This window comes from Cervus canadensis, chromosome 4 (assembly GCF_019320065.1).
Source record: "Cervus canadensis isolate Bull #8, Minnesota chromosome 4, ASM1932006v1, whole genome shotgun sequence".
In the NCBI taxonomy this organism is placed as follows: domain Eukaryota; kingdom Metazoa; phylum Chordata; class Mammalia; order Artiodactyla; family Cervidae; genus Cervus; species Cervus canadensis.
The window spans coordinates 98,854,883-98,879,045 of NC_057389.1; the positions used below are offsets into that span (position 1 = coordinate 98,854,883).

The window sequence follows — 24,163 nt, forward strand, 5'->3', positions numbered from 1 at the left end:
TCGGTCCTAATCTTGCTCCAAAGGATGCTGGCACACCTCAGGTGGCAAGAAAAAGTACTGCTTGCCCATGGCCAGGCATGGCACCCGCAGGGCCTGTGACCTCTCACCCTCTCTGTGTGGCCCAAGATCAGGCAGCTCCTCTCTGATCCACTGTCCCCACTGGCTTCCCCTCTCTTCTTCCTGTCTCTGAGCATCTATAGCGTGTCCACTGTAAAGGCCCTGCTGGGTGGCAAAGAACAGAGAAAAAAACCATGAAACAAACGTGAAAGTGAAACTGAAATTCGCTCAGTCGTGTCCAATTCTTTGCAACCCCATGGACTATATAGTCCATGGAATTCTCCAGGCCAGAATACTGGAGTGGATAGCCTTTCCCTTCTCCAGGGGATCTTCCCAACTCAGGGATCGAACCCAGGTCTCCCGCGTGAAACAAATAAATGGATTAAATATGTTCATGTGCAATAGGGGACAGTGGAGTGAAGGGAGGGCTATTTTCAATGGAGAGGGGAGTTCAAAGGAGCATAGACCCTCAGAAGGAGGAAGGAAGGAGAAAGCAAACTCACCTGGAAGGGGGCAGTCAGTGCAAAGGCCTTGGGTCAGAACCCTGGGCACAGCTGAGCTGCCTGATACCAGCAAACTAAAATGAGAGGGAGGGCCTCCCTGGTGGTCCAGGGGTTAAGAATGCAAGCTGCAATGCCGGGAACACCAGTTCAATCCTGGTCTGGGAAGATCCCACATGCCGCAGAGCAGCTCAGCCCCTGGGCCACAACTACTGAGCCTGCGCTCCGCGGCTTGGTCTACAACTAGAGAAGCCACTGCAACAAGAAGCCCGCATAGCGCAGTTGGACAGTAGCCTGCGTGGCAATGAAGACCAGGCAGAGCCAGAAATCAACAAAAATAAATACAAACTTTAAAAAATAAAATGAGAGGGAGCCAGACAGCAGAAAGTCATAGGCATGGAAGGTTTTCAGTGTCACTCAGGTGGACAAGGACCACTTGGGGCTTCTGAGTTGGGCCACTTGCTAGGTTCCAGGAACCAGAATGCCTGACCACCGTAACTCGGACACCAATCTGCTTGGTGCTCCCTAGCCTTGCTCAGTGGAACGGCAAGCGAGACGCTTGTGAGTCCTTGACAGATTCTGTGAGTCTGAGGATGGTTCACACTTGGGCCTGGGCCTGGAGCTGTTGGGGAGAGACGGTGGCAGGCAGGCACATGAGTCCTGCCCCATAGCTGCCCATCTTTCTTCAGAACAGTTCTGCAATAACTGCAGCTACAAGGCTGACATTCTCCATGGCTGGCTCCCTCCAGACCTGGGGCTTTGGGAGTGATGCGTGAAGGAAACAGGGTGAGAGAGTGTCCTTCCCCTGGTCCTGCCAGGGGCTGCAGGGCAAGGGGAACCCAGGAAAGGACTGCTGTAACCCCAAGAGCCAGAATCACTGCGAGGTGTGGCAGTCACGGCAGGGGACGCCTGCCCAGTGGGGGACACACACCCAGATGCACAGGTCATGTGGCCACTTGCAAGAAGCTGGCTACCCTCAGGCCAATGTGTGCAGATACCACCTGGACAGGCAGGTGAAAGGAAAGAGGGGTGTCTAGGGGACCCCCATACTTTCAGCCCCAGAAACCAGTCCACATGAGCCCCTGGGAAGGCCGTGACAAATGTCCACAAATGTAGTGGCTAAAACAACAGAAATTTGTTCTCTCCTGGGATTAGAGGCTGGAAGTTCGAAATGAACGTGTGGGTAGAGTGTGCTCCCTCTAGAGGCCCTAGGGGCAGACCCTTCCTGCTTCTCCTGGTTCTTGGCGCCCCAGGCATCCGCTGGCTTATGGCTGCATCACCCCAACCTCTGCCTCTGTGGTCAGGCGGCCACCTTCTGGCGTCTGTGTCTCAAATCACCTTTAACACTTGTCATTGAATCCAGGGCCCTAATCCAGAGTCATCTCACCTCAAGATTCTCGATTAATTACAACTGCAAAGACACCATTTCCAGACAAGATCCCATTCTGAGATTCTGGACAGATGTGACTTTGGGGGGATATCATTCTACCCCCTGAAAATCCCGTGGGGTAAATCCAGGTACTACTGCTATTTGGCTGCACCACATGCAATCCTGGTACCAGTGCATGTCACCAAGATGCTCCTAGGTCCTAACCCCCAAGGAGATTGCCTATATAAGGGCTGTCATTTTAAGCCACTAGGGCTTGTGGAACTTGTCACCAGTCCACAGATAGGGCAGGGACCAACAAACTTTTCCCTTTCCCAGGGTTTTTGAAACCCTGAATTCATCAGATGCCTCCCAAGACAGGTTGGGTCCCTCCCTCCTGCTGTCCTCTGGGGGTTGAAAGGGGGAGAAGGGCCCCCCCCCAGAGAGAGGAACAGACACCAGCCCTCTCAAACCTGGAGGTGAGTCCCAAGAGAACAGCTTGGTCCAGGTGGCGACGAAGGCTGCAGGCCCCCTCACAATCTGTGATACAATCTGTGCCCAGACCCATGAGGGCCTGCCCCTCCTCCCTCCCTCCCCTACCCATCAACTTGCTGAGTGCCATGGCTCCACACCCTGATCAGCCTGGTCTTGATGATCTCCTCCTGCTGGCTTCCTGGTCGCCAGCCATACAGCAGGGACCACCATGGAAAGTGCCTGAGTCACTGGGGTCTTCCTGTCCCTCAAATTCCATGTCAGATATCTCTGCTGGTCCCCTGCCTGGCAGCTTGCCACATGCCATCCCCAAATGAGGCCTCTCTCCCTCCCCTACTGACCTCATCTAGAAGTTAGAGCAGGTAGGTTATGTGGGCACCAGGGACCCCCTAGCAGACTAGGGAAGTCCATGAACTCCTTCTCAGAATACGGTTTTATTACTACCTAACATAAATGATGCACCATCAGAAACAGATCCAGTTATCAAAAGTTTTAAGATTTTCGTGGCATGTGACTTCAGGGGCAACAGGTTTCTATTACCTCGATGAGGATGATGGTTTCCAAAATGTACTGAGTGCAGTTACCACTTTCCAGACTGCATACATCCAGTGTGTCCTTCTGACTGCGTTCAGCTCCATAATGCTGGAAGACGTGGAAAGGAAGCATTGTGCAGAAGGGGGCACGGAATGCAGCACTGTCATTTCTGTCAGCCTCAGTTGCCAGCACTGGAGATGAAAAAGCTGGCTGCAGGCTGACAACCTCTGTAATTTCAGTTGAGCAGGGAACAGAAATAAGATTTCATGGTTCCTGCAACAGCCATGACAAGACATATAATTGTCTTGAGGTTTCTGTTGCTGACAACATCATAGGTCCAGTGCATACCGCTATTTGGCAATGTCACCTATATTCAAAATGGGAGGGGATGGCAAATATCAGTCAGAGGGTCCTAAAAACAAAGGCGTGCTTTTTGGCATCCCAGTGTGAAGCTCACTGAGAAGCACTCCCTGGACTCGCCTTACCTATCGTCTGCCCAGGCATGAAGTGAGACCAAGAACCAGGTAAGAAACATCTTTCCCAGTGAAGCTGGCCTTCCAGAGAGCACTGCCATGCACAGGAGCGCTGACATGAGTGTTCAAGAACTGCACATTCCCAGGTAGTGCCCAGGAAAGGGGCGAAAAGCCCTGGGTAGGGAATGGTCCTGGGCTGTTACTGTGAGCTGGGCCAGAGAGAGGATGCAGGGAAGGGAGGAGCCTGCATGATACGGGGACACTGAGGCAGGAGTGGGTATGCTCAAAGAGTCTCAAGGTGAGAGAGGCCCCAGAGTCAGCCCACTCACAGGCATGGAACTGGGCCATGGTCCTCCCACTGACTCTTGACTGCCATGCGGCTCTCGGTGGGCACACCCCCATGCCAAACACAGGCTTCCGACATAACCTAGCTGTCCCCAGACTCCAACCCAGGCTCAGGACAAGGGGCAGAATGGCCTGGGGATGGGCATGGGCATGGAGGGCATGCAGGTGCCGTCCCAGGACCCACACCACCAGAACAGCTGTAATAATCCCTGAAGCCTGCACCAGGAGGGACACGCAGGAGAGAGGGCTTTGAGGGCGGGTCCTAGAGAAGGGCTCTGAGCTGAGCAGAGGGAAGGGTTGGGCCCTCTTCACATCCCACCTGTATCTGGGACAGAAACCTGTCTTAGGGTCCCCTCTGGGCTCAGGGGTTCTTTAAAGGCCAGCTCACCAGGGGAGGGCAAGCAAGCAGAGACACTCCAATCTGCCCACCATCCTGAGAAGTTTTTTTAAGAGGATACAGTTCTGCAACTAGGTCCTGGGTGTTGAGTGCCTTAATAAGTACTGAGCTCCCCATCACTGGAGGAATCCAAGATAATGTTGCAGCCTACAGAAGCACTGAAGCTCCAATGTCTTCAGAGGCAGAGTAGGGACAGAGGAAGAGATGCTGGCAACAAACATGCTAGGATCCGGGATCCAGGGGCTCAATTCAAACTGTGTGACCTTGGGTGGGCTTGCAACCTCTCTGACTGCCAGTAGGCTGGCACAAATGTTGCCCCCCTCACAAACGCCACACATAGAAGCTGCATGAAGTACTTACCAGGCTGGGGGGCTTAGAGGGTGTACTCATATTCCCTCTCCCTCCTGCCTCGGCCCCTTTGCTCTTTCTGGTACTTCTGTTCCTCTAACCACCCTTCCTAGGGTTTAGCATCCCTGTGTCTGACCTTGTCTCTGGACTCAGGGACCCCCCCCCACCCCGCCGAGAGGGGAGGAACTTAGCCCCAGATTTCCGCTCTAGGTAAAGCTGAAGGTGAGGATCTGGGCTGGGGGCTTTGAACCTGACAGTGGATGTGGCCGTGGATGCTGGCAGGCACTCTAGCTGGCTCACTCTGCCCTCTCCTGGCCAAAGCTGGGCAGGTACACAGCTTTTCCATCCCTGGAAAGGGGACAGGGAGGTCCTGGTGGGCATAAGGGCCTCACTTTCCCGAGGCAATTGCCTAGTACCTCCTGGCTCTCTAACGTCTCCTGCCTGGGGCAGGGATCCTTCCCCTGACGTGCCCACCCTGGGCCCCCATACCTGTCTGGTCTGAAGACACCCTCTTTTCCCAAGGTGGGGGCCAGACCAGGAGAAAAGAATCAGGAAGCAGGTAAATTTAGTAACCTGGGGCTTACAGAGGAATCCACCTTATTTTTTAAAACTGTGTATGTATCTTTGACATGCTCCTTCCTGGCTATTTAAGGACGCTCCTGAGGACACAATCATTTACAGGCATTCAGCTGTGTGTCAGTTCTCTAGGGAAGAGAGCTGGTACCACCAGAAGGTTCTGTGCCCCTCTCTGGAGATACAAAACCCTGAGGGAACGTTGAGTGAGCATTGTGATGTGTTTACAGCAATGGGGGGGGGGTGGTGGTGGTGGTGGCAGAAGTTGGGGTGCAGAGCACACACTAGGTCTTCCATAAATGATGAGGTCTGGGGGAGGCTGGGGCTCAAAATAAGAGTCTGGCTCACAAGATCTAGGGTCCTCAGCCTCTTGGAAGAGGAGGTCATCAGTGTTTGGTGCAGGAGGGCTGCCTGGGGGGAGTGGGGCGCCCCAGGGAGGGCTGGTGAGGTCCCAGCCACCCCAGCAGAGTACGGAGGCCCCAAGAGGAGTGGGTAGGTGGGGGGGACAGGAGAGAGATGACAGGAGGCTGCCGGCATGCTCCACAACACATGTCTTTTGTCTGCCAGGCAGGCCCCTGGACGAAGGCCCAGGTAATGACCTGCTTTGTGCTCTCCACAACATGCAAGATACCGAGGGAAGGCTGCCCCAGCAATCCCACCTATGCCTCTTGATTGGGGGACCCATCACAGCAGCTGGAGGATAGTACAGGAGAGTGTTCAAGTAGCACAGGAGTGGAGCGATGGGGGGCGGGGGGTGGCTCGGGTCGGCAGGCCACTGTGAGTTCCCAAGTAGGGGGCCACAGTAAGGCCCGAGCCTGGAGAATGTGGAGAGGAACGACAATAGGCCCCCTCTCCCTTCTGATCAGCTTAAGGAGGCTTCCCAGAGGTGGGGCTCCCCTGTGTCACCTGGATCCCGCTTAGGTGGCACCCCAGGGCAGCACTGTTCCCTGCCCAGCTTTGGCTGCTTGCTCCACCCGTGCTACTAGATGCCTTCTCCATTTGATCTTGACTCTTGCTTCTCCAGGTCGCTCCACGACCGCGCACAGGACAGCGTGGGTCCCTGCGGTCACCGGGGCTGGGGCTGGAGAGGGGAGCTGGCATCCAGAACGCCGCCCCGGGACCACAGAGCCCGCCTGGGACTCAGTCTCTGCATCTGCCAAATGGGCTTGAGAACTCACCCCCAGGCAGATTACCGACAGGCGCGCGCAGGCGCAGCCGGACTCTGCCGGGGCTGGGCGCGCTGGGGACGCGGGGGGCGCGCGCAAGCGCAGCGGTGAGCGAGGCGTCCTCCTTGGGCCCCGCGCCTACCCAAGGTCCTGTCCCTACCTCCCGCACAGAGTCTGCGCGTGCGCACCGCAAAGGGAGAGTGGGTGGGACCGCGGGGGGGACTGCCCCGTTCCCCAGCGTCCCCCGCGGCAGCAGGCACTGACGTGGCCGCCGTCAGAGCCGCCATCTTGTGGGAGCGAAACCAACGCCTGCCTCCGAGCAGCATCTGCGCCGCGGCCTCCGAGGGTGAGGCTGGGCTGGGGCCGAGGCGGGGGCGGGGGCCGAGTTGAGGCCCGGCGCGAGGCTGAGCCGGGGCGGTGAGGGCCGAGACAGGGGCCGAGGTGAGGCCAGGCCGGGTGAGGGGCGAGGTGAGAGCCGACGTGAGGCCGGGCCGGGGGCCGAGGCGAGGAGGAGTCGAGCCGGAGAACCAAGGCCCGGCGGGCCCAGGGTCGAATAGAGGCCGGGGGTTGCGGCGAGACTAGGCCAGGCTGGGGGTTCAGGCTGGGCTGGGGACCGAGGCGGGGCGGGGCAGGGTGGGTGCAGAATGCGGGGCCAGGGGTCTAGGCTGGGATGGGGGTCTAGTCGGGGCCGAGCTGGGGCGGGGGCTGAGTCGGGGCCGGGGAGGGGGTCTGTCTGGCCACCCTCTTACCAAGCCCCCCAGAGTGGCCGGGGCGGGCTCCCGGAAGTCCGGCCCGCAACGCGGGCTCTCAAGGAAGCCCCGCTTTTGCTCCGCCTCCAAGGCCTCCTGTCTCGGGGTCGCAAAGACCAGGAAACTGAGGCCCGCAGCCCGGGACACGGCCAAGGTCACACGATGGCCAGGGTTTGAGCCCAGTTCCTGTTTATTCTGAGGACAGAGCCGGCGAGGCCGGGCGGAGCCCCGGGTTCCTAGGCGCGTGCTGTTGCGCTTGGGTCTGAGTAGGAGCGCCTATGGCCAAGGAAGCCCTCGATGGACGCGCCTATGGCTTTGTAGGGCCCCTTTGTCCAAGATTGCTGCAACCCCGGGATTGCTTCCTGGGTGCCTTTGACATGGATTAGAATGCACTTCCGAGCTGGTGAATCTTTAACCTACCTATAGAACGCGACCTGGCCGGAGTTGAGGCAGCCTCCCTAGCAGAGCGTCCTAACGCTCTCCAGTCCAAGCAGTTACGGACGGTAAAACAGTAGCTTTGTTAATAAGGCTTGGCAATTAATTTCAGAGTACTTAAAATATTAGCTAACCAGTTGAGCACTTTTCAGCGCTCAACAGAACACCAAGTTGCTGTTTCTAGCGAAATTGCACAAGAAATCACTGGCAGGAGACGGGCAATTCAAACGCTTTGGGTGGCCCCGGAAGTCACTGTTGAGAACTATGTAGTTGTAGTCGTAACTGATGTAGTTGGTGTTGGAGTGGTCAGCTCTTGTTCTTGTTTCAGAACTAGTGGTCAGCGTTTTTTTTTTTTCCCCCCTGCTGGCTGTTTGCATGGTTGCTCCTGCGTTTTTGGCAGAGTGTCTGAAGGAGTGTGAGATGCCATGGCGTGTGCTATGTCCTTGGGAGTTTTCAGAAACCATCCTGAGTAGCCAAAACTGGAAGAACTTTGGGTGCATGGTGTTGCTGAGTCCAAAATTATGAGTAATTGAGTGTATGTGTTTATCACAAATATGGCCACTCTGTTACAGTGTGCTATCTTCCTCCCATAAAGGTTTTCTCTAGTCAATGGGTAGAATGTAATGTGTCCCTTCACTGGGAATGTCCTGTTGAAAACAAATCCTTGTCACTTGGTCATTAGAAATCTGTTTCCTGTGATGGCTAACTTCAGATACAAGTATTCAAAATTGCTACTTCAGAAAGATTTAAAATAGTTGGTTTGGATGATAGCTGACTCACATACTGTCTGCTCATCATTGTAAGAAAGTTAGAAAGCAAAAACTGGTTCTGTGCTTCTTACAGTTCTGGTTTTTTAAATTGTGCGGTTCAGCTATTTGCTTTGCCTCTTGCGCAATGTGAAGGGGACGTTCAGACCTGCTAAGCCACCTTTTCCAAAGACCACGAGAGGCTTGAAACTACAACAAGGTACATCTTGAGTTTTCTGTTGACTTTAGTAAAATTTAGTATGGACCCTCGAGTTGCTCTCCATGGTCAAATGGCCTTAGGAATAAACCTAACAAAGTGGGGAAAACCCTTGTGCAAGTTCATAAATAGTATATTAACTTGGTTTGAGAGAGTTGAATCAATTTTCTTTAAGTTCTTCAAATTGAATGTTGCCTTGATACATGAATTTAAGTCTGCTCTTGATCACAGGTCAGGCTCACCGAGCATTTCTGTAGCCCTTCTGAGCATTGTGATCCCTTACCGAGCTGCTGTTCAAACCCATCTAGCCTGTGCTTCCTGTACCACTTATGACTATCTCTGTGCACAGCATTCCATAGTCTCCCCTTGACCTTCCAACCTTTGTAGGATTAGGAGAATGAAGTAAAATGCACATCTGTCAGAGGTTGGAAAAGAAACATGAAAAATTCCTTTCAGTTGGGATCTTAAAATTAGGTAAGAACTTAATCTCTTTTGTGATCCGTCTGCTCCTCATTGATGTGGATGGTATTAGAAATGTCCTCCTAGCACCATCCGAAGTGGTCTTTTGGAAATGTTTTTGACCGAACAGTGGGTTGGGTGTAATGCTTCCTACTGTCAAGTAAAGGAGGGCTTGGGAATGTGTGAGTATGAGAAAGGGTGGTTGGTTAATTTCAGAGTGTGAGCCAAGGTGAGGGGAGTACTTCATCCTTACCCTTTTGTGATTGTTAAAAATTCTTTAACATACAGCACCTGTTACAGCTGTATAGCTGTAACACTATTCTGGAAGGTACTTCAGCATTCTTAGATGGATCAGATGGCCTGATTAGCTAGAAAAAATGTGGCAGAGTTTAACACAAACACATCAAATGCTCCTTATTTGTAGGAGAATCTGTTAGGCCCTCACCCAGTTCTTTCACTTAAGCTTCCTTATATGAGTGGGAAGAAATAGTGAAGCTATCTGTTGCAGGAACTAACCTCAATATTCCTAACAAACCCGTGTTTCCTGATTTTTTGCGTATGTTGGAGACTGAGCTGGGCAGCCTTTCATCGGCAAATAGGAAGGGAAGAATAGGACTTCTCACTGACTAAAAGAGACAGAAAACATCCAAGGCAGACAGATTTTTACATACATAGCACTTGGGAGTGATTCTCTTCAGGAGGCAAACATTTTTACACACCTGAGGCGACAGAGGTGACTGTTAGTATGCAGCATAAATTAAGAGTCCCAGTTATGATCCATGCACAGTTTCAGAAGTAAAAAATATATAGAGTATATTTTAGAAACATGTTTAATGAGAATGTTTAATGAGAATTTAGTAAGTTTTTGTCCTCTAAAAGATGCTAGCAAGTTAGTAGAATTTGTCTCCAAAGAGCAAGTCATGTGTAAAATAGCCAGCATCTTTCAGTTTGTATTGTACATCAAATTATTTTTGCAGTGCTCTTATGTGGGTGCTAAACAGAAAGTTGAGTGGTGCTAGGTCTCTTGAGGCCCTGGAAATTTTTTAACATGAAGTTTTAAGTATCCTGTCAGTTTGACATAGGGACAAATGACCAAGAAAACAATTTCAAGATTCTGTCTAAACTCATATGTGCAAAGTAGGAATAAAGGCAAAGTTAGATGTGCCAGCATTTTGAGCACAGGTTTCAGAATAAAGGGTATCTTTAAAAATTGCTATGAAGAGTAGATTTTCCTGTGGAGTTTTCTATCATCTGTAAATGAGCATGCAGTTCCTAACTCATTGAATCTTGTCAATTCTGGTGATGTAACTTTGCTTAAAATAATTATAGTTTTTAACATTTCTCTTCTATCAAAGTGATACGAGGTCTTGCAAATTCCTGAGATCAGTGCAGATGTATTCTTAGTCACTAGTTGCAGGTACCCGAGGGCAGGTTTAGGAAGCAGATTGTGTGCACACCCTTTTTGTGGCATTGAACATTCCTCAGATGCACACGTTTGCCCTGAGTAGTTAACTGTATCTCATATTTCCTCCTCACCGGAATGTCAAAGAAATGTTCGGATTCCACCACACTCATGTATACTTTTAAACCAGTGTGAAATTCATCATTGACTTGATAGTTGTTTTTTTTTTTTTCTGACAAACTAATTTTTTAGAAAAACGTGTGTGATTAATCTTTATATTTTTTAATCCTTAAAGCCCTTAAATATTCTTTTATGATTCTTTTCTCCTCTCCTTGTCTGAATCTCTTGGGTGCCCAGGGAGGTGGCCAGTGGAGAAAGACAAGTAGAGATAGGGAGGTGAGTGAGGGAAGGTGGGTGAGGGCTGGGTGGAAGGTGGAGGGCTGTGGCAGTGAGTGGAATGGGAAAGCAGGCCCACGGGACCCGAAGGAGGAGTGGGCACTGAGTGTAGCTAGTCAGGCCTGCCAGGAGGACCGGGAGGAGTGCCACGTGAGCAGAGGTGTTAAGGAGGGGCTCCTGTGGGTCTTTGGAAGAAATGGGGGAAAACAGCCGCAGAGGCCCTGAGCTGGGAGTGCACTTAGTGGTTTTGGAGACTTGCTAGGAGCAGAGGAGGGGAGGGTGGCCTGCTGGTGTGTGCCAGTGGTCCTTGAAGGGGAAGCCCCACAGAAAGGGTATTTTGGAAATGTGTGGGATGATTTTGGGCTCTGTCAAAGATGGGAGGCAATACTGATATTTAGAAGCAAGAATGCGTTCTGCATGACTTTCATGTAGGTGGAAAGGCTGTTTATATCTTAAACCTAATTCTTTCTATGTACAGAGTCAACTTGTGTGTGTATGGTTTTAATTGAAGGTGCTCAGGTGTATTCGACTCCTTGCGACCCCATGAACCTCTGTCCATGGGATTTTTCAGGCAAGAATACTGGGTTGGGTTGCCATGCCCTTCTCCAGGGGAATCTTCCCAACCCAGGGATTGAACCTGGGTCTCCTGCATTGCAGGCAGATTCTTTTATCATCTGAGCCACCAGGGAAGCCCTTGGTTTTAATAGATGTTCTGAATTCTCCAAGAATAAAACTACTTTGTAAATTAAGGGTGATTGTACTTGGTTCTTTGCAGAATCGTACCAAGAGTTGGTATCTGTTTCCAGGTAGGGGAAGAAAAAAAAACTTGGTGGACACACCAGGCCTTGAGTGTCAGAGATGCTGGCTGCATTTGTGACAGTCTTCATTAGGTGGTTCTCTGACTGCCTCCCTTGAACTTGTGGTCATGACCAGTATTGAAGGTCACATTTTATCATATGACACTGTCTTTCATTTCCCAGTTACATTTTAGTTGGGGCAGCATGGGTTTTTTGCAGTCCAGTGAGTATGTTGGTTATATTGTCTCCTAGCTTCCTTCTGAATGGTAGAGGTGATGCTGTGAAATGCATGGGAGTGTTGGCTCTGATCTTTTTAAGGAACCTGAATTTGGTCTGATCTTTCCTAATAGTCCCCTCTTGCTGGCATCTGAAACACCTTGTGGAGTGACAGCTACAGGCTTTGGGAATGCCAGAGGGCGGGAGATACGGTGACCAGGACCAGGCACAGGCAGACAGTGATGGGGAAGCACCCTTGGAAAAAAGAGATGGTGGGACTTGCCAGTAAACAGACTAGGGGGGAGAAGGACACAGTGGGATTGTGGGTATCTCTGAGGTTCGGGTCTGAGGAACTGGGAGGAAGTTGCACAGGATTGAAGTGGGAAAGAGAGGGTCCTTTTATATTTGAGGATGAGATTTTGATGGGAGATCCATGCATTGAGGGGGAAATAGGAGATAAGTCTGGAGATGAAAGGAAGGTTCAGCTGGAGTCCCATATAGGGGGTTGCATTCCTCTGGGAGTGAATGGCTGGACAGGGCAGTGCTGGTGAGTGAAAGCACAAGACACTGAGTCTTGCACTGGTGGGACCTCTGGTCACATGAGAGGGGTGCCACGGAGTGCTGGGAGGTTTTAAGCAGAGGATGGCAGGAGCAGGTATATGAATGAAATTTTCCTGAGTCCAGGGCTGCCCCCAGTTTAAAATGTGAGCAGGATAGGAAGAGGCCAACTGAGAGGGTTGCTGTGGCTGTTGAGGCCAGGGAGAAGTTCACCCAATCACATCGGCCTCCCAGGCAAGACCAGCAAGGGTGTCCTGAGTGCTCCGGGCTGGTGCAGCATCTCTGGGTGCTTCTAAGAAGGGCCTCAGGGAGGCGGGTCTGGCAGGGGGCGTCAGAGGTACAGGATCTAACAGACTGGACCATTGCTGCTCTTCCCTGTTTTCTGTCCTCTGGGAAGCCCATCGCTCAGAAAAAGAGGTAGGGCTGCGATCTTTTTTACATTTTGCTTTCAAAATGAAAGTTCTCTGCAGGCAAAAATCAAGTTTTGGAGATTGATTTAATCATTTTCGTTCAGTCGCTCAGTCGTGTCCAACTCTTTGTGACTCCGTTAGTCATTTTAGTCATTCACAAAGTTTTCTTGCTCTGAAAAAGCCTGGGGGTGGGGACACCTGCCACTCTGAGAACTTTGAGGAAGAACTGGGCACTTTGACAAGCTAATAGTTGGTTGCACTTCCCTTTTTCTTCAAGGGTGTGGAGAGGGTCTCGGCAACACTGGCTTCCCCAGAGCCCTACCTTCGTGCCTGGAGAGGGTCCTGTGTCTGCACTGTAGGTCCAGGTGGCCTTTTTGAGAAGACAGCAGAACAGAAACCACAGAGGCTTCAGCACATTTGGGTGATTACATAATTAGAGTAGAGTGACGAAAGCAAATTAATGTGATTTATTTCACAACAGGATCCTGAATTGCCATCTCTTTCTCATTCTCACTTCTAAAACTAAAACACAGGATTGTGCTGTTTGACAGATGTGCCTGCTTTTTCTGTGAGGATCATGGGGACTGAGACTTCAGCAGCTGGAGATGTGTGTGCATGCGTTTGTGTGCATGCGTGCGTGCCCTCACGTGCACATACTAAAGCTTTGGGCCCCAGTGTAACTATGGGTCAGTCTTCTGACATTTGACATGAGAGGCCCAAAGGCCTCTAAAAACTAGTTTACCGTTGAGGTGAGGTTGGGAGGGTAAGCATGTCACTGTCCACTTGGGTTTCACCATCTGTCAGTTGGTTTCAGTGAGCATTGCGCTTTTGTGTGCCCAAAGCTGTGCTCCTCACACAGCTGCTCCTTAACGTGAGTGTGGTGACCGTTCACCCCACTGTGTGTTGAGGGTGCACTGAAAAACATAAAAAGGAAAGGACTTTTTCTTGTGAAAGGCAGCATCTGAACTTGCCTTCAGAGGTTGAGTGAAGGGCCCGGTGGGCATGACGTGGAGAATCAGTATGAAGAGGCGACTGGGAGCACAGCTAAGGTCTGAACAAAGGATTGCTGATGTGCAGAATTAGTAAGGAGTTAGTGGTAGGGCACTTCTCAGGGTGTCTAGGTGGTTTAGGGGAAGATCCCCTGGAGGAGGGCATGGCAGCCCACTCCAGTATCCTTACCTGGAGAATCCATAGATGGAGGAGCCTGGCAGGCCACAGTCCATGGGGTCGCGGAGAGTCAGACACGACTGAAGTGACTGAGCACAGCACAGGTGGTTTAGAGTTGCCTGTAGTTTTCATATCCTGCTTTGCGTTTTGGTCATAAGTTGCTTTGTTTCCTCCATTTTCTGTTAATTTGTTATACATCTTTTTTTTAAATATTTATTTAGCTGTGTGAGCTCATGGGCTCTTTCGTTGTTGTGCACAGGCTTAGTTGCCCTGAGCATGTGATACCTTAATTCCCTGACTAGAGTTTGAACACATGTCTCCTGCATTGGAAGACCGATTCTTAATGACTGGACCACCAAAGGAAGACCCTGTTGCACATTTTAATGTTGTGAGGTTGATGCAAATTTGTGTTTTGGGTCTTGTGATTTTTTTCCCTCCCAGTAACAACTTCTTCAGATGTAAGTGTGTTTGGAATCAGGGTGTATGTGCCCTGACTCCCAGAATAGGAGTACTTGTTAGGGTCCGTAGTGCCGGCTGCTCCATAGTGGAGGGCCCAGGTGCCCACCACCGGTCTGCAGGACCTGCAAGCCGTCCCATCCCGCGGACAGCGTACTCAGATGGTCCTGCATAGCTGCCGGGTACTAGGAATGTAGGTTTACCCTGGAAGGCCTCTGTTTGCGGCCAGGACAAATGCACAGAGCTGTGAGAGAGTTCTTGATGGGGTATCTGAGCGAAGCCTCTACTTGTAGGTATCATCCACTCCTTGTTTCACCCCAGTTGAAGGCCATGTGACGTTTCTGTTCAGAGGTCCTATGTGGATGTTGTTTTCATTTGGGCTAGATCATCTGGTTATTTGGTCTCATATGTAGATTTCAGATCGATGTAAGTGTCTTTGGTAATGGATTTTGAGGATAGTTATGTTTTTTTTTAAAAAGTAGTAAAATAAAACTTAAAGACGATGAATGAGAAGGAACTGCAAAACCTAAATATGTTCATCAGTTAATGCTTTGACTTTTGCAGTTAATGAAAAGTAGGGTTAATTGCAGTTACGCTGTTTGAATATTTGCCTTGTGGTTTAGTGTGCTTGTTCCACTAGACACTGGACAGTGACTGTTGAGTGTTCAAGTTAGTGTAGACCAAGAGCCATATTCATGAAGGAAACTTGTTTCTTGTTGTCATTTTAAGAATTTCAACTTGAATCTTAAGCTGGCAGAGAGGGATGTAAATTGAATTTCACTGGTCTAAGAATCAGACCTGACCAGAAATCCCCTCCTTCAGCTTTGGGAGGCAGCTTGCAGGGCACCTGGAGACCAGCTCTCCAGTGTCTCTGTACTAGCCTTTGGGTTTCTGGCACTCATCCTTCTTTAGGGGCGGGAATTGTGGGTAACTGCTGCATAGAGACCAGATCTAGTGTCTAACTGATTGATTCCTGCAAAACATCCTGAAAGTTCAATCATGAAAAACAAAAATCAGTCTCTCATGGGAACTCACCTTTAGATGCAGATGAGAATTACACTGTTCTAGAATGTTTTTTCATGTTCTTTCATTTATTCTTTTTCTTTGTATTGAAAGTTCAGAGTCAAGGTAGGTGAAATGGGTGAAAGTGGTCGAAAGATACAAACTTGTAGTTACAAGACAGATAAACCCTGGAATGTAAGGTACAGTATGCTGACTGTAATTCACCATACTGTATTGTATATTTGAAAGTTGTTAAGAGAGGAAATCTTAAAAGTTCTCATCACAAAGAAAAAAGGGTGACTCTATGAGGTGACAAAAGTTAAACTCTGTGATCGTTTCATAATAAATACACAGATCATTATTTTGTACACCTGAGAATAATACAGTTCAGTCAACTTAATTATATCATTTGAGGGTCTCAGTGTGACTATTTTTCCTTCTGAACATGTTGATCCTTAGCTTTGTCACAGTTGTGTTAGGCCTGTAAGGCATATCTGTCTATCATTATTATTGGCATGTTCAGTTTTCTTACACTAATTTTTATAAAATAGTGACAATATGTGGTGGTCTACTCAGTTGCAGAAAAATGTTAGCGCTACAGAAGTGGAATGTTGGACTAGCAGAGTAGTGCCTTAAGGCTTTATTTAGTTGATGTGCTGGAACCCCAAGTTGATGTACAAACATCAGTTTGTAGCAGATGGTGATATGTGATCATATCGCTTATGAAAGTAGGGGACCTTCCCCTTTAGTGTTAAATCCTACATGTCAGAGATGAATTAGGCTTTTGAGTGGCTGATAATCTAAGCACATTCACTCTGCTAAAAGAATAAATGGAACAGTTAAAATGTTTTATAATTATGTCAATTCCTCGGGAAGATCTTCACTTTGTTAATTTTTCTCAAATTAGATATTAAAACTGACATTATGAACTGTTGAGCTGTACATTTTACTATATGTAACTTATGTAACCTAATAAACTTCCAAAAAAAAAAAAAGTAAAATGAGAAAAAGCTCTGATGTCACCTAGCTTGTTCATTTGAGTAGGGGAGACCCATATGATCTCTTATTTACAGAAGGACCACAGCAGCTTGTCTCCGTCTGAAGCACAGAATAGAAAACACATGGTTTTTAAAAAAAAATTTTTTTTTTGCCTTCCTGGGTCACACTTTCATTTCCCAAGCCATGCTCTAGGTTAGTGATTTATTCTTAAATGTCAACCCACTCCAGTACTCTTGCCTGGAAAATCCCGTAGGCTACAGTCCATGGGGTCCATGGGGTCACGAAGAGTCGGACACGACTGAGCGACTTCACTTTCACTTTCCACTTTCATGCATTGGAGAAGGAAATGGCAACCCACTCTAGTGTTCTTAGGAACGGAGAAGCCAGGTGGGCTGCCATCTATGGGGTCGCACAGAGTTGGACACGACTGAAGCGACTTAGCAGCAGTGATTCTCAATAGTTTGGGTCATCTTGATATCCATTGTTACAGAGATTCTGTTAAATAAACCAGCTCCTAGCCATTTCAGAAAATTGACAGATTTTCCTTCTGCAGAAATAAGCTGCACAACTCTGTAGGGGAGGGTTTCCTTGCTCATCCCGAATCCTCTGAGACTTGTTAGGAGATGCAGTGGGCACAGGTAGAGGTCGTGGAGATATATATTTCTCTTTAACAGCTATAAACCAGTTACTCTGGATTCATTTACTGGCATGGAACAGGTGTAAACTTACAGCTACATTTTTTCCCTCCCTCTCCTGGCTTTCTGGGGTGGCATCTTGTTTGGCCTTGGCCTGCATCCTAGTAGATCTTCGCAGACAGGAATGTAGCCAGCCAGTTGTGTCCTGTTCTTCGCTATAATGTTGAACCACCACCCAGTCTTGTTTCTGGTCCTAACCAGGAAAAGGGAAAAAATGTTCTTAAGGGGCTGCATCTGCTCAGTGCCTTCTGTCTCAGGAAAGAGATGATCTTTTGTTACTCTTTTTATGAGCCAGCGCAAAGGTGCAAACTCAGGCAGGTGCAGAGAAGTGCTCTTCTGAGAAAGTCAATGTCTTCACTGCTTACAAATACGATCATTACCATGAACCTGAAAAACAGGTTTTGGGCTGAGTGCAAAGGATCCTGGTGGAGGAAAGGGTGAAATAGGCTTAGGCTGGATGTCCTGAAGGTTAGAACCTGTATGGAGAGGCCACAGAACAACTCTTGTGGTCGCTGTTGAACCTTTCCACTGCGACACATGCTGTGTTAGATTAGGAGCTGACAGGGCCCCTGGACCAGGTGCAGGGCGGATGTAGCTAGGTGGGTTGTATGGTGGGAGAAACCAGGTGCTGTGTGCTCGGTCACTTCAGTCTGTCTGACTCTTTGCCCCTCTATGGACTGTAGCCCACCAGACTCCTCCATCCATGGGATTCTCCAGGCAAGAATATTGGAGTGGGTTGCCATGCCCTCGTCCAGGGCATCTTCCTGACCCAGGGATCAAACCCGCATCTTGCAGGCAGATTCTTTACCATTAAGCCACCAGGGAAGCCCAGAGTTCCTGCTCATCCCCATCTAGGTTTAGCCACCAAATATATGGCCCACTTTCCCTCTGGGGCTGCGGGAGTTGGGTAAGTTGAAAAACCGTGGAGGGAAGGGACCAGATTGATCATTAGGGCTCAGCCGACCAGGGCCAAGGCAGGCCAGGGAGCGTGAGTGGGCAGACGTGCTGGGCTGGGTGGGGGGCAGAGGAGGCCCTGGCCGGCTGTGGCTGTGGCTGGCCGCGTCTTTGGGCTGCCGTGCGGGTGTGGGCGTGCTGCTGGGCCCAGCTTACCTGGGACGTGCCGTCAGTGCCGTGTAGGGGTTGGCAAAGTGCAGAAAACGGTTTCACTCCTTAGTGCCCAGGTTTTTGTGTCCGTGTGTATGAACTTAATGCTAAAACAAATGTAAACAGCAGTCTTCCAGCCTGCTTCCCAGGGATAGCCCCTTTATGCCTTACTGTTCTGAATAGGGTGCTAATACTGTCTCTCAGTATGTCAGCTTTGGACACTGAGGGTTGGCCCTTGAGACCACAAGTTCTGTCCTTGGCTTCCCGGTACCCAGGAGTGCCAGTCAGAGTATCATGACTAAATAAATATTATTCACTGCTGAGTCAAGTGGTGACTGGCTTATTATGTTTTCCCTCAGGAAATCTTAAAATGACTTCTTTTCATTTTCATCTTTGGGTGTTTTCCTGGATGTTTGTCATTATTTTTTCCCAATTTCCTTAGAATTGCCGAGCCCCGTGTTTAAACCACACAGGTAAAGTGCTCCTCTTTTCCTGGAGCTCTCCTCCTTCCTGGGCCGGCTGCTGCTCAGGCCTTCCTCTGCGTCCCCTCTGTCACCTTAGGCGGGGATGGAGGTGTTGGCCTTGCCTGTGGCAACCTGGAGACAGGTGTGTGTGAGACTTTGCACTTGTGACCTCCTTGTCCTGCCCTTTCACCGACTCCATGCTTCGGTTGACACAGAACTACAGATGGAAAGCAGTGTTTGTGTCTTTCTTTGCAGGGAACAGTTTTAGGTTCACCACATAATTGAGGGAATTGTTTACTTTGTTTTTAATTGTTTACTTTGTTTTTAAATTATCTTCTGTCTTGCTTCTCTCCAAATTCTTTGTTTCAGTCAGTTCCACTGGGGGCTTCTTAGAGGGAGATGGGGCGTGGATGTTTGGGGGCCTCCAGGTGTGAGAGTTAAGTCCCGGCCTTGAGGCCTCCGTGTCTCATGTGCAGGTCTGTGGGGGCACTGTGCCTCCCAGCATGCCATATTCCTCTGTTTCCAGAGCACTGTGCCATCCTCTGACTGGAGCACAGAGTCAGGACCCCTGGTTCAGTTGCTCCAAAAAGGTCCCCTGGCTCTCCTGCAGGACTGAGGATGAGTGCTTGGTCAGGGTCAGACCCCACCAGAATTGTACCCCCTTCTCTCTGTCCTTTTAGTCAATCATCACTTATACTTTATTGGTAGTGACTTCAGGAATAAGCTGAGATAAATATGCGTTCAGTTCATTCTGTTTTCCATAATTTTTTTTTTGAGATTTAATGTAAGGTTTGTTGAACATAATAATAATGCACTATAGGTAAGTGATATGAGAAATATCAGAAGAGCAAACATATTGTAATATGTACACTTACTGAAGCAACGTGATGTACACCTTAAATGTACACACTCCACAAACAGAAATGGTGGTAGAACAACTACTTACACATTTGCAAAAGCATAAAGTTTGACTCCTGCTGCTAAGTCACATCAGTCGTGTCCGACTCTGTGAGACCCCATAGACAGCAGCCCACCAGGCTCCTGCCCTTGGGATTCTCCAGGCAAGAAAACTGGAGTGGGTTGCCATTTCCTTCTCCTGTTTTCCATAATTTATCATCCTCTATATTTAGGAAAAGTGGTTGTCTGCCAAAAAGGAAATACCGTAGTAAAGATGTTTTTAAATTTAATTTTATTAATAGGTAATATTATTCAAAAGCAAGCAGAATTGTAAAATGTTGAAAGCGCCCCGAAGCCTGCTAGAAGGGGCCCCGCTGGCCGCCCCTAAGACCACTGGAACACCTGGGTCACAGTGGGGCGGTGGTCCTGGCCCACTGAGTAGTGGGGAGTCCTGGGCTCACACTGTGTCAGTAGGCGGGGAAGAGGGCGGTGGTTCCTTGGGTAGAAGGCTAACCAAAGCTGGAGGAATGACTCCATAGGAAACCACCATTTGACAGTCCTCATGGCAGTCATTCAGCCAGGAAATGTCAGAATACTGAAACTAAAGGGTGGGAGTTGGGTGAGGAACAGAACATGTATGTAGTCCCCAAATGCTCACTGATGACTAAGGCAGAAAGGAACTTAGGATGGAGACCCGGCCTGTCATCAGAGGTGACGTGTGGTGGTGGGGATCTGGGGCACACCCCCTAGGCGGAATGGAGAGGGGAGTGCCTGTGGCAGGCCCATTTCTGCGTTCTCCATGGGCCTGGCCTCTCAGCCAAGCAGTGTCCATCCAAAGTTCAAACACTGGGGAGCTCATAGTTACTTCTGGGGGGTTAGGTATGCAGGGCAAGGTCCTTCCCAACCTTGACAATAGCTTCCACCAGCACCCTCGCAGTGATCAAGTGTGAGCATCTCCCATCAGCTTAGAACAAACTCTTTGTGGTTCATTTGGTTTTCTGTCAACATTCACACAGAATCTGCCCAGTTGAAGGCTGCTCAGCTCTCCACAGATTGACTTCACTTTAGGTGCTAAGTCCAGATTCCTAAGCATTTGAGAAAGTGACTGTTTTTTCCTAAAGCCTTGTTTGGAAACAAAACAGTTGAAGGATAAATGTACTGAGTGTGGAGAGGCCATATCTGGGCACCTTTGGTGCCCTGTGGGTCTTACAGTATAAGAGATCCCCTCCTCTGTGATCACTTATCCCTTCCTGCAGGTCTGGGTATTGGGGCCTGGGCTCTGACCTTGGGTCCAGTCCGCTCAGTGACTGCTCCCAGTCTGCTCTGCTGAGTGAGGAAAGGCCGGGGAGCCCAGACACAGCACACGTTCTTCTGCACGCTTGTGGCTGCACCACACAGGCCTTCTCTCTGGAGCAGCGCTGACCACAGGTCTCAGGAAAGTGTTCCCTAACATGGCCATGCTGTGGGCTCAGCCTTGGACTGAATGCCCTGGTATGCGCCCCTTGAGCCCCGGTGTTCTCACTCACCCAGTCTGCCTGCAGGGTGTGCTGAGCTTCAGCTTGTTAGGAAGGGTTGGCTCTTGGTCTCAGCCAGGCCCTCCTAGGTTCTCGGGTATTAGTTGTCTTACCATGGAACTCTGTTTCATTGAGACTTGGAGCAGTTGGGAGACATGGTAGCGCCTTGAAGTGGTTGTTTCTGGCCCCTTGAAGAACTCAGATTATGGAGAATCTAGCATTCATTTGAAAGCCACACTTACTGCGCCCCAGAGTGGCAAGTTGAAGGACTTTAGAGGTAAGTTGCCCTAAGGCCTTGGGTGTAAGTTCCTCAGATAATGGTAGCAACTGCTTCAAATTCCAGTCAGCCTTGTTCTAAGATTCCCATATGCTGCCTTGTAAGAGTGATTTAGAGGCTCAAGAGGTAGGTGTGCAGGACTGTTTTCTTTTGGATAGGAACCAGACTTTCATCAGCTTGTGCCTTGTGATATAGGAGGAGCTGCGTCAGCCTGGCTGTGGGTGAGTGGTCTCCGAGCTGTTCCTGCTTGCCTGGCCCTGGGCAGCACAGAAAAAAACCCCAGGACTCCTTGTTCCTGCAGGTTTCTCTGGCCAGTGTTGCTCCCACCGGTCTGCAGCATGGGGAATATCTTTGCAAACCTCTTCAAGGGCCTTTTTGGCAAAAAAGAAATGCGCATTCTCATGGTGGGCCTAGATGCTGCAGGAAAGACCACCATCCTGTACAAACTGAAGCTGGGTGAAATTGTGACCACCATTCCCACTATCGGTGAGGACGCTGGGCCTTGGGAGGCTGGGAGGTGGCGGTGCCTCTGGGGATAGGCTCACCCAGGTCTCCTCCAGGCTTCAACGTGGAGACTGTGGAGTACAAGAACATCAGCTTCACTGTGTGGGACGTGGGCGGCCAGGACAAGATCCGGCCTCTGTGGCGCCACTACTTTCAAAACACACAAGGTAAGAGTGAGCTACCCCATTACACCCCTTAGGAGTGGGGGTCGGGGTGTCTTGAGCGCCTGTGCTCACGCTTACTGTCCCCTCTGCAGGTCTCATCTTTGTGGTTGACAGCAATGACAGAGAGCGTGTGAATGAGGCCCGCGAGGAGCTCATGAGGATGTTGGCAGAAGACGAGCTCAGGGACGCCGTTCTGCTCGTGTTTGCTAACAAACAGGTACGTGTGATTGAGCTACCCAGTGTGCTGGTGGGGGGTGCATGTCAGGCAGCCAGCCTCCCAGGGCTGGAGGTCTGAACGGGGGCGGGGGGTGGTCACAGAGCAGATGGAAAGGGTTCCACGCAGCCCCCTGACCCACGCCTGCTGTGCTGCGCCCCCCCCAGGACCTCCCCAATGCCATGAACGCGGCCGAGATCACGGACAAGCTGGGCCTGCACTCTCTGCGCCACAGGAACTGGTACATTCAGGCCACCTGTGCCACCAGCGGGGATGGGCTGTACGAGGGACTGGACTGGCTGTCCAATCAGCTCCGGAACCAGAAATGAGCTGCAGTCCTCCCCCCCTCACTCCCTCCTCCCACCCTCGCTTTACTCTCATGTGGCAAACGTGCCCCTGTGGTGTGAGTGCCAGAAGCTGTCTCCATGGCCGGTCACAGTGTGCTTCACCATGCTGTAAATGTGCAGACGCAGCCTGCAGCTGGGTTTTTATTTAATGTAAATAGTTTTTGTTTCCAATGAGGCAGTTTCTGGTACTCCTATGCAATATTACTCAGCTTTTTTTATTGTAAAAAGAAAATCAACCCACTGTTTAGTACTGAGAAGGGATTTTAGGCACACGGGTCATCCAGGAGTTGTGTGTCAGACGAGCCCAATACTCCTCCTCTGGGCTTTAGATCTGTGTTGAGATCCATTTTGGTGGTTGGTTTTTAACCCAAACTCAGTGCATTTTTTAAAATAGTTACAAATACAAAATAAGGAGAACACTTGAACACACAGAAGGGAGAAATGTGCCTAATGTAGGTTCTGCGGTAACGGCCTGAGTCCAGTCCACCGGTGGTCTGTTTCCCGTTGGGAACATGAAACGGGGCAGAACCAGCCATGATATCCGTTCTGCATGGTCACAATAGGGTCCCTGTGATTTGCTCTGTCTCGGGTCATCCCACACCCCATAGCGTTTGTGCTTGTATTTGTGCATACATGGCCGCCCAGGAGATGGGGTGGAGGCTGCAGCCGCCGTTCTCAGACCCCTTGGAAGAACCCCGGCCTTTTCTCGGGTCAGCATGGGCACTTTGGTTGGAACGCCCTGGCTGGAGCGGGAGTCCTGCAGTCCCCTTGCTTGCCTGCTCCGGGCTCTCTGGGGTCTCACCAGCAGGAGTGCGGGTGGTCATCCTTGAGCCCCAGCCCCTCAGAGCCCCTGTCTACATGTGCTTTCACTCCCTCAGCCTGCAAGGGTCAGATTTGCCATTGAAAATGATAACCTCTACTTTTTTCTTTTGTATTTTGATAAACACTGAAGAAGCTGGAGCTGTTAAACTTTATCTTGGGGAAAACCTCAGAACTGGTTTATTTGGTGTCGTGGAACCTCTTACTGCTTTCAATACACAATTAGTAATCAACTGTTTTGTATACTTGTTTTCAGTTTTCATTTCGACAAACAAGCACTGTAATTACAGCTATTAGAATAAAATCTCTTAACTATTTCATGGCTCTCCTGTGTTTGGGTGCCCCTGACAGCCTGCCCTCTGGGAGCTGGGCAAGGACAGCCACTTTCTCCTCACTTGGTGAGGGCTGCATTGCTCTGCCTTGCCCATTCTCTCGCTCTGCCCATCCCTTCCCTACCCACACCCCTACCTGCACTTTGCAGTGGTCGGGTGTAGGTCTCAGTGCCCTTGTGGTAACCACGTCATTGGTCTCAGTGCTGGCAGTCCAGCCCCCTGGCCCCAGGCTTGGCAGTGCCCAGTCAGGAGAGGGACAGCAGGGTCACCATATAGGGTATGCCCCAGGGGCCAGGGCCAAGGGTGGTATGGAAGAAACCCCCCCTTCCTAACATCCACTCTCTCTGGTACCCGCAGGCCATACAGCTTGTCCTCTGGAGGGGCAGGACAATCTCCAGTGTTGCTGCCACAGTAATGGACACATGCCTGGCTGGGTGATTTGTGTGTCTGTGCCATAGACCCCCTCCCACTTTTGCAGGGGTCGCCTCTCTGACCTGGAGCCCTTCTTGGCACCCTTGTTTTCCCCACTGGGGCGGCCTTTGGCAGGCCAAAGTCCAGGTGGCCTTCCCCCA

The 24,163-nt window shown here is 50.1% G+C and overlaps 1 protein-coding gene across 3 annotated transcripts; it reads left to right on the forward strand.

Moving 5' to 3' along the window:
• The first annotated feature begins 6,440 nt into the window (after positions 1-6,440).
• On the forward strand, positions 6,441-23,576 carry ARF1 (ADP ribosylation factor 1). 3 transcript variants are annotated; one of them, XM_043467091.1, is made up of 6 exons: positions 6,483-6,597; positions 8,279-8,401; positions 21,513-21,697; positions 21,772-21,882; positions 21,972-22,096; positions 22,261-23,576. In XM_043467091.1, exons 3-6 carry the CDS (start codon positions 21,550-21,552, stop codon positions 22,420-22,422), a joined length of 546 nt encoding a protein of 181 aa, XP_043323026.1. In that variant the 5' UTR covers positions 6,483-6,597; positions 8,279-8,401; positions 21,513-21,549; the 3' UTR covers positions 22,423-23,576. The 3 variants fall into 3 exon arrangements, with proteins under 3 accessions (XP_043323024.1, XP_043323026.1, XP_043323027.1); XM_043467089.1 differs by lacking the exon at positions 8,279-8,401 and having other exon boundaries at positions 6,441-6,597; XM_043467092.1 differs by lacking the exon at positions 8,279-8,401 and having other exon boundaries at positions 6,566-6,692.
• The last annotated feature ends 587 nt before the right edge of the window (positions 23,577-24,163 follow it).

What these genes read in the sequence shown, in the direction of transcription:
- ARF1 (XM_043467089.1), top strand. Translation starts at nt 21,550, where the DNA reads ATGGGGAATATCTTTGCAAACCTCTTCAAGGGCCTTTTTGGCAAAAAA. An exon ending in GACCACCATTCCCACTATCG is followed by an intron (nt 21,698 to 21,771) that starts GTGAGGACGCTG and finishes GGTCTCCTCCAG; the next exon opens with GCTTCAACGTGGAGACTGTG. An exon ending in TCGTGTTTGCTAACAAACAG is followed by an intron (nt 22,097 to 22,260) that starts GTACGTGTGATT and finishes CGCCCCCCCCAG; the next exon opens with GACCTCCCCAATGCCATGAA.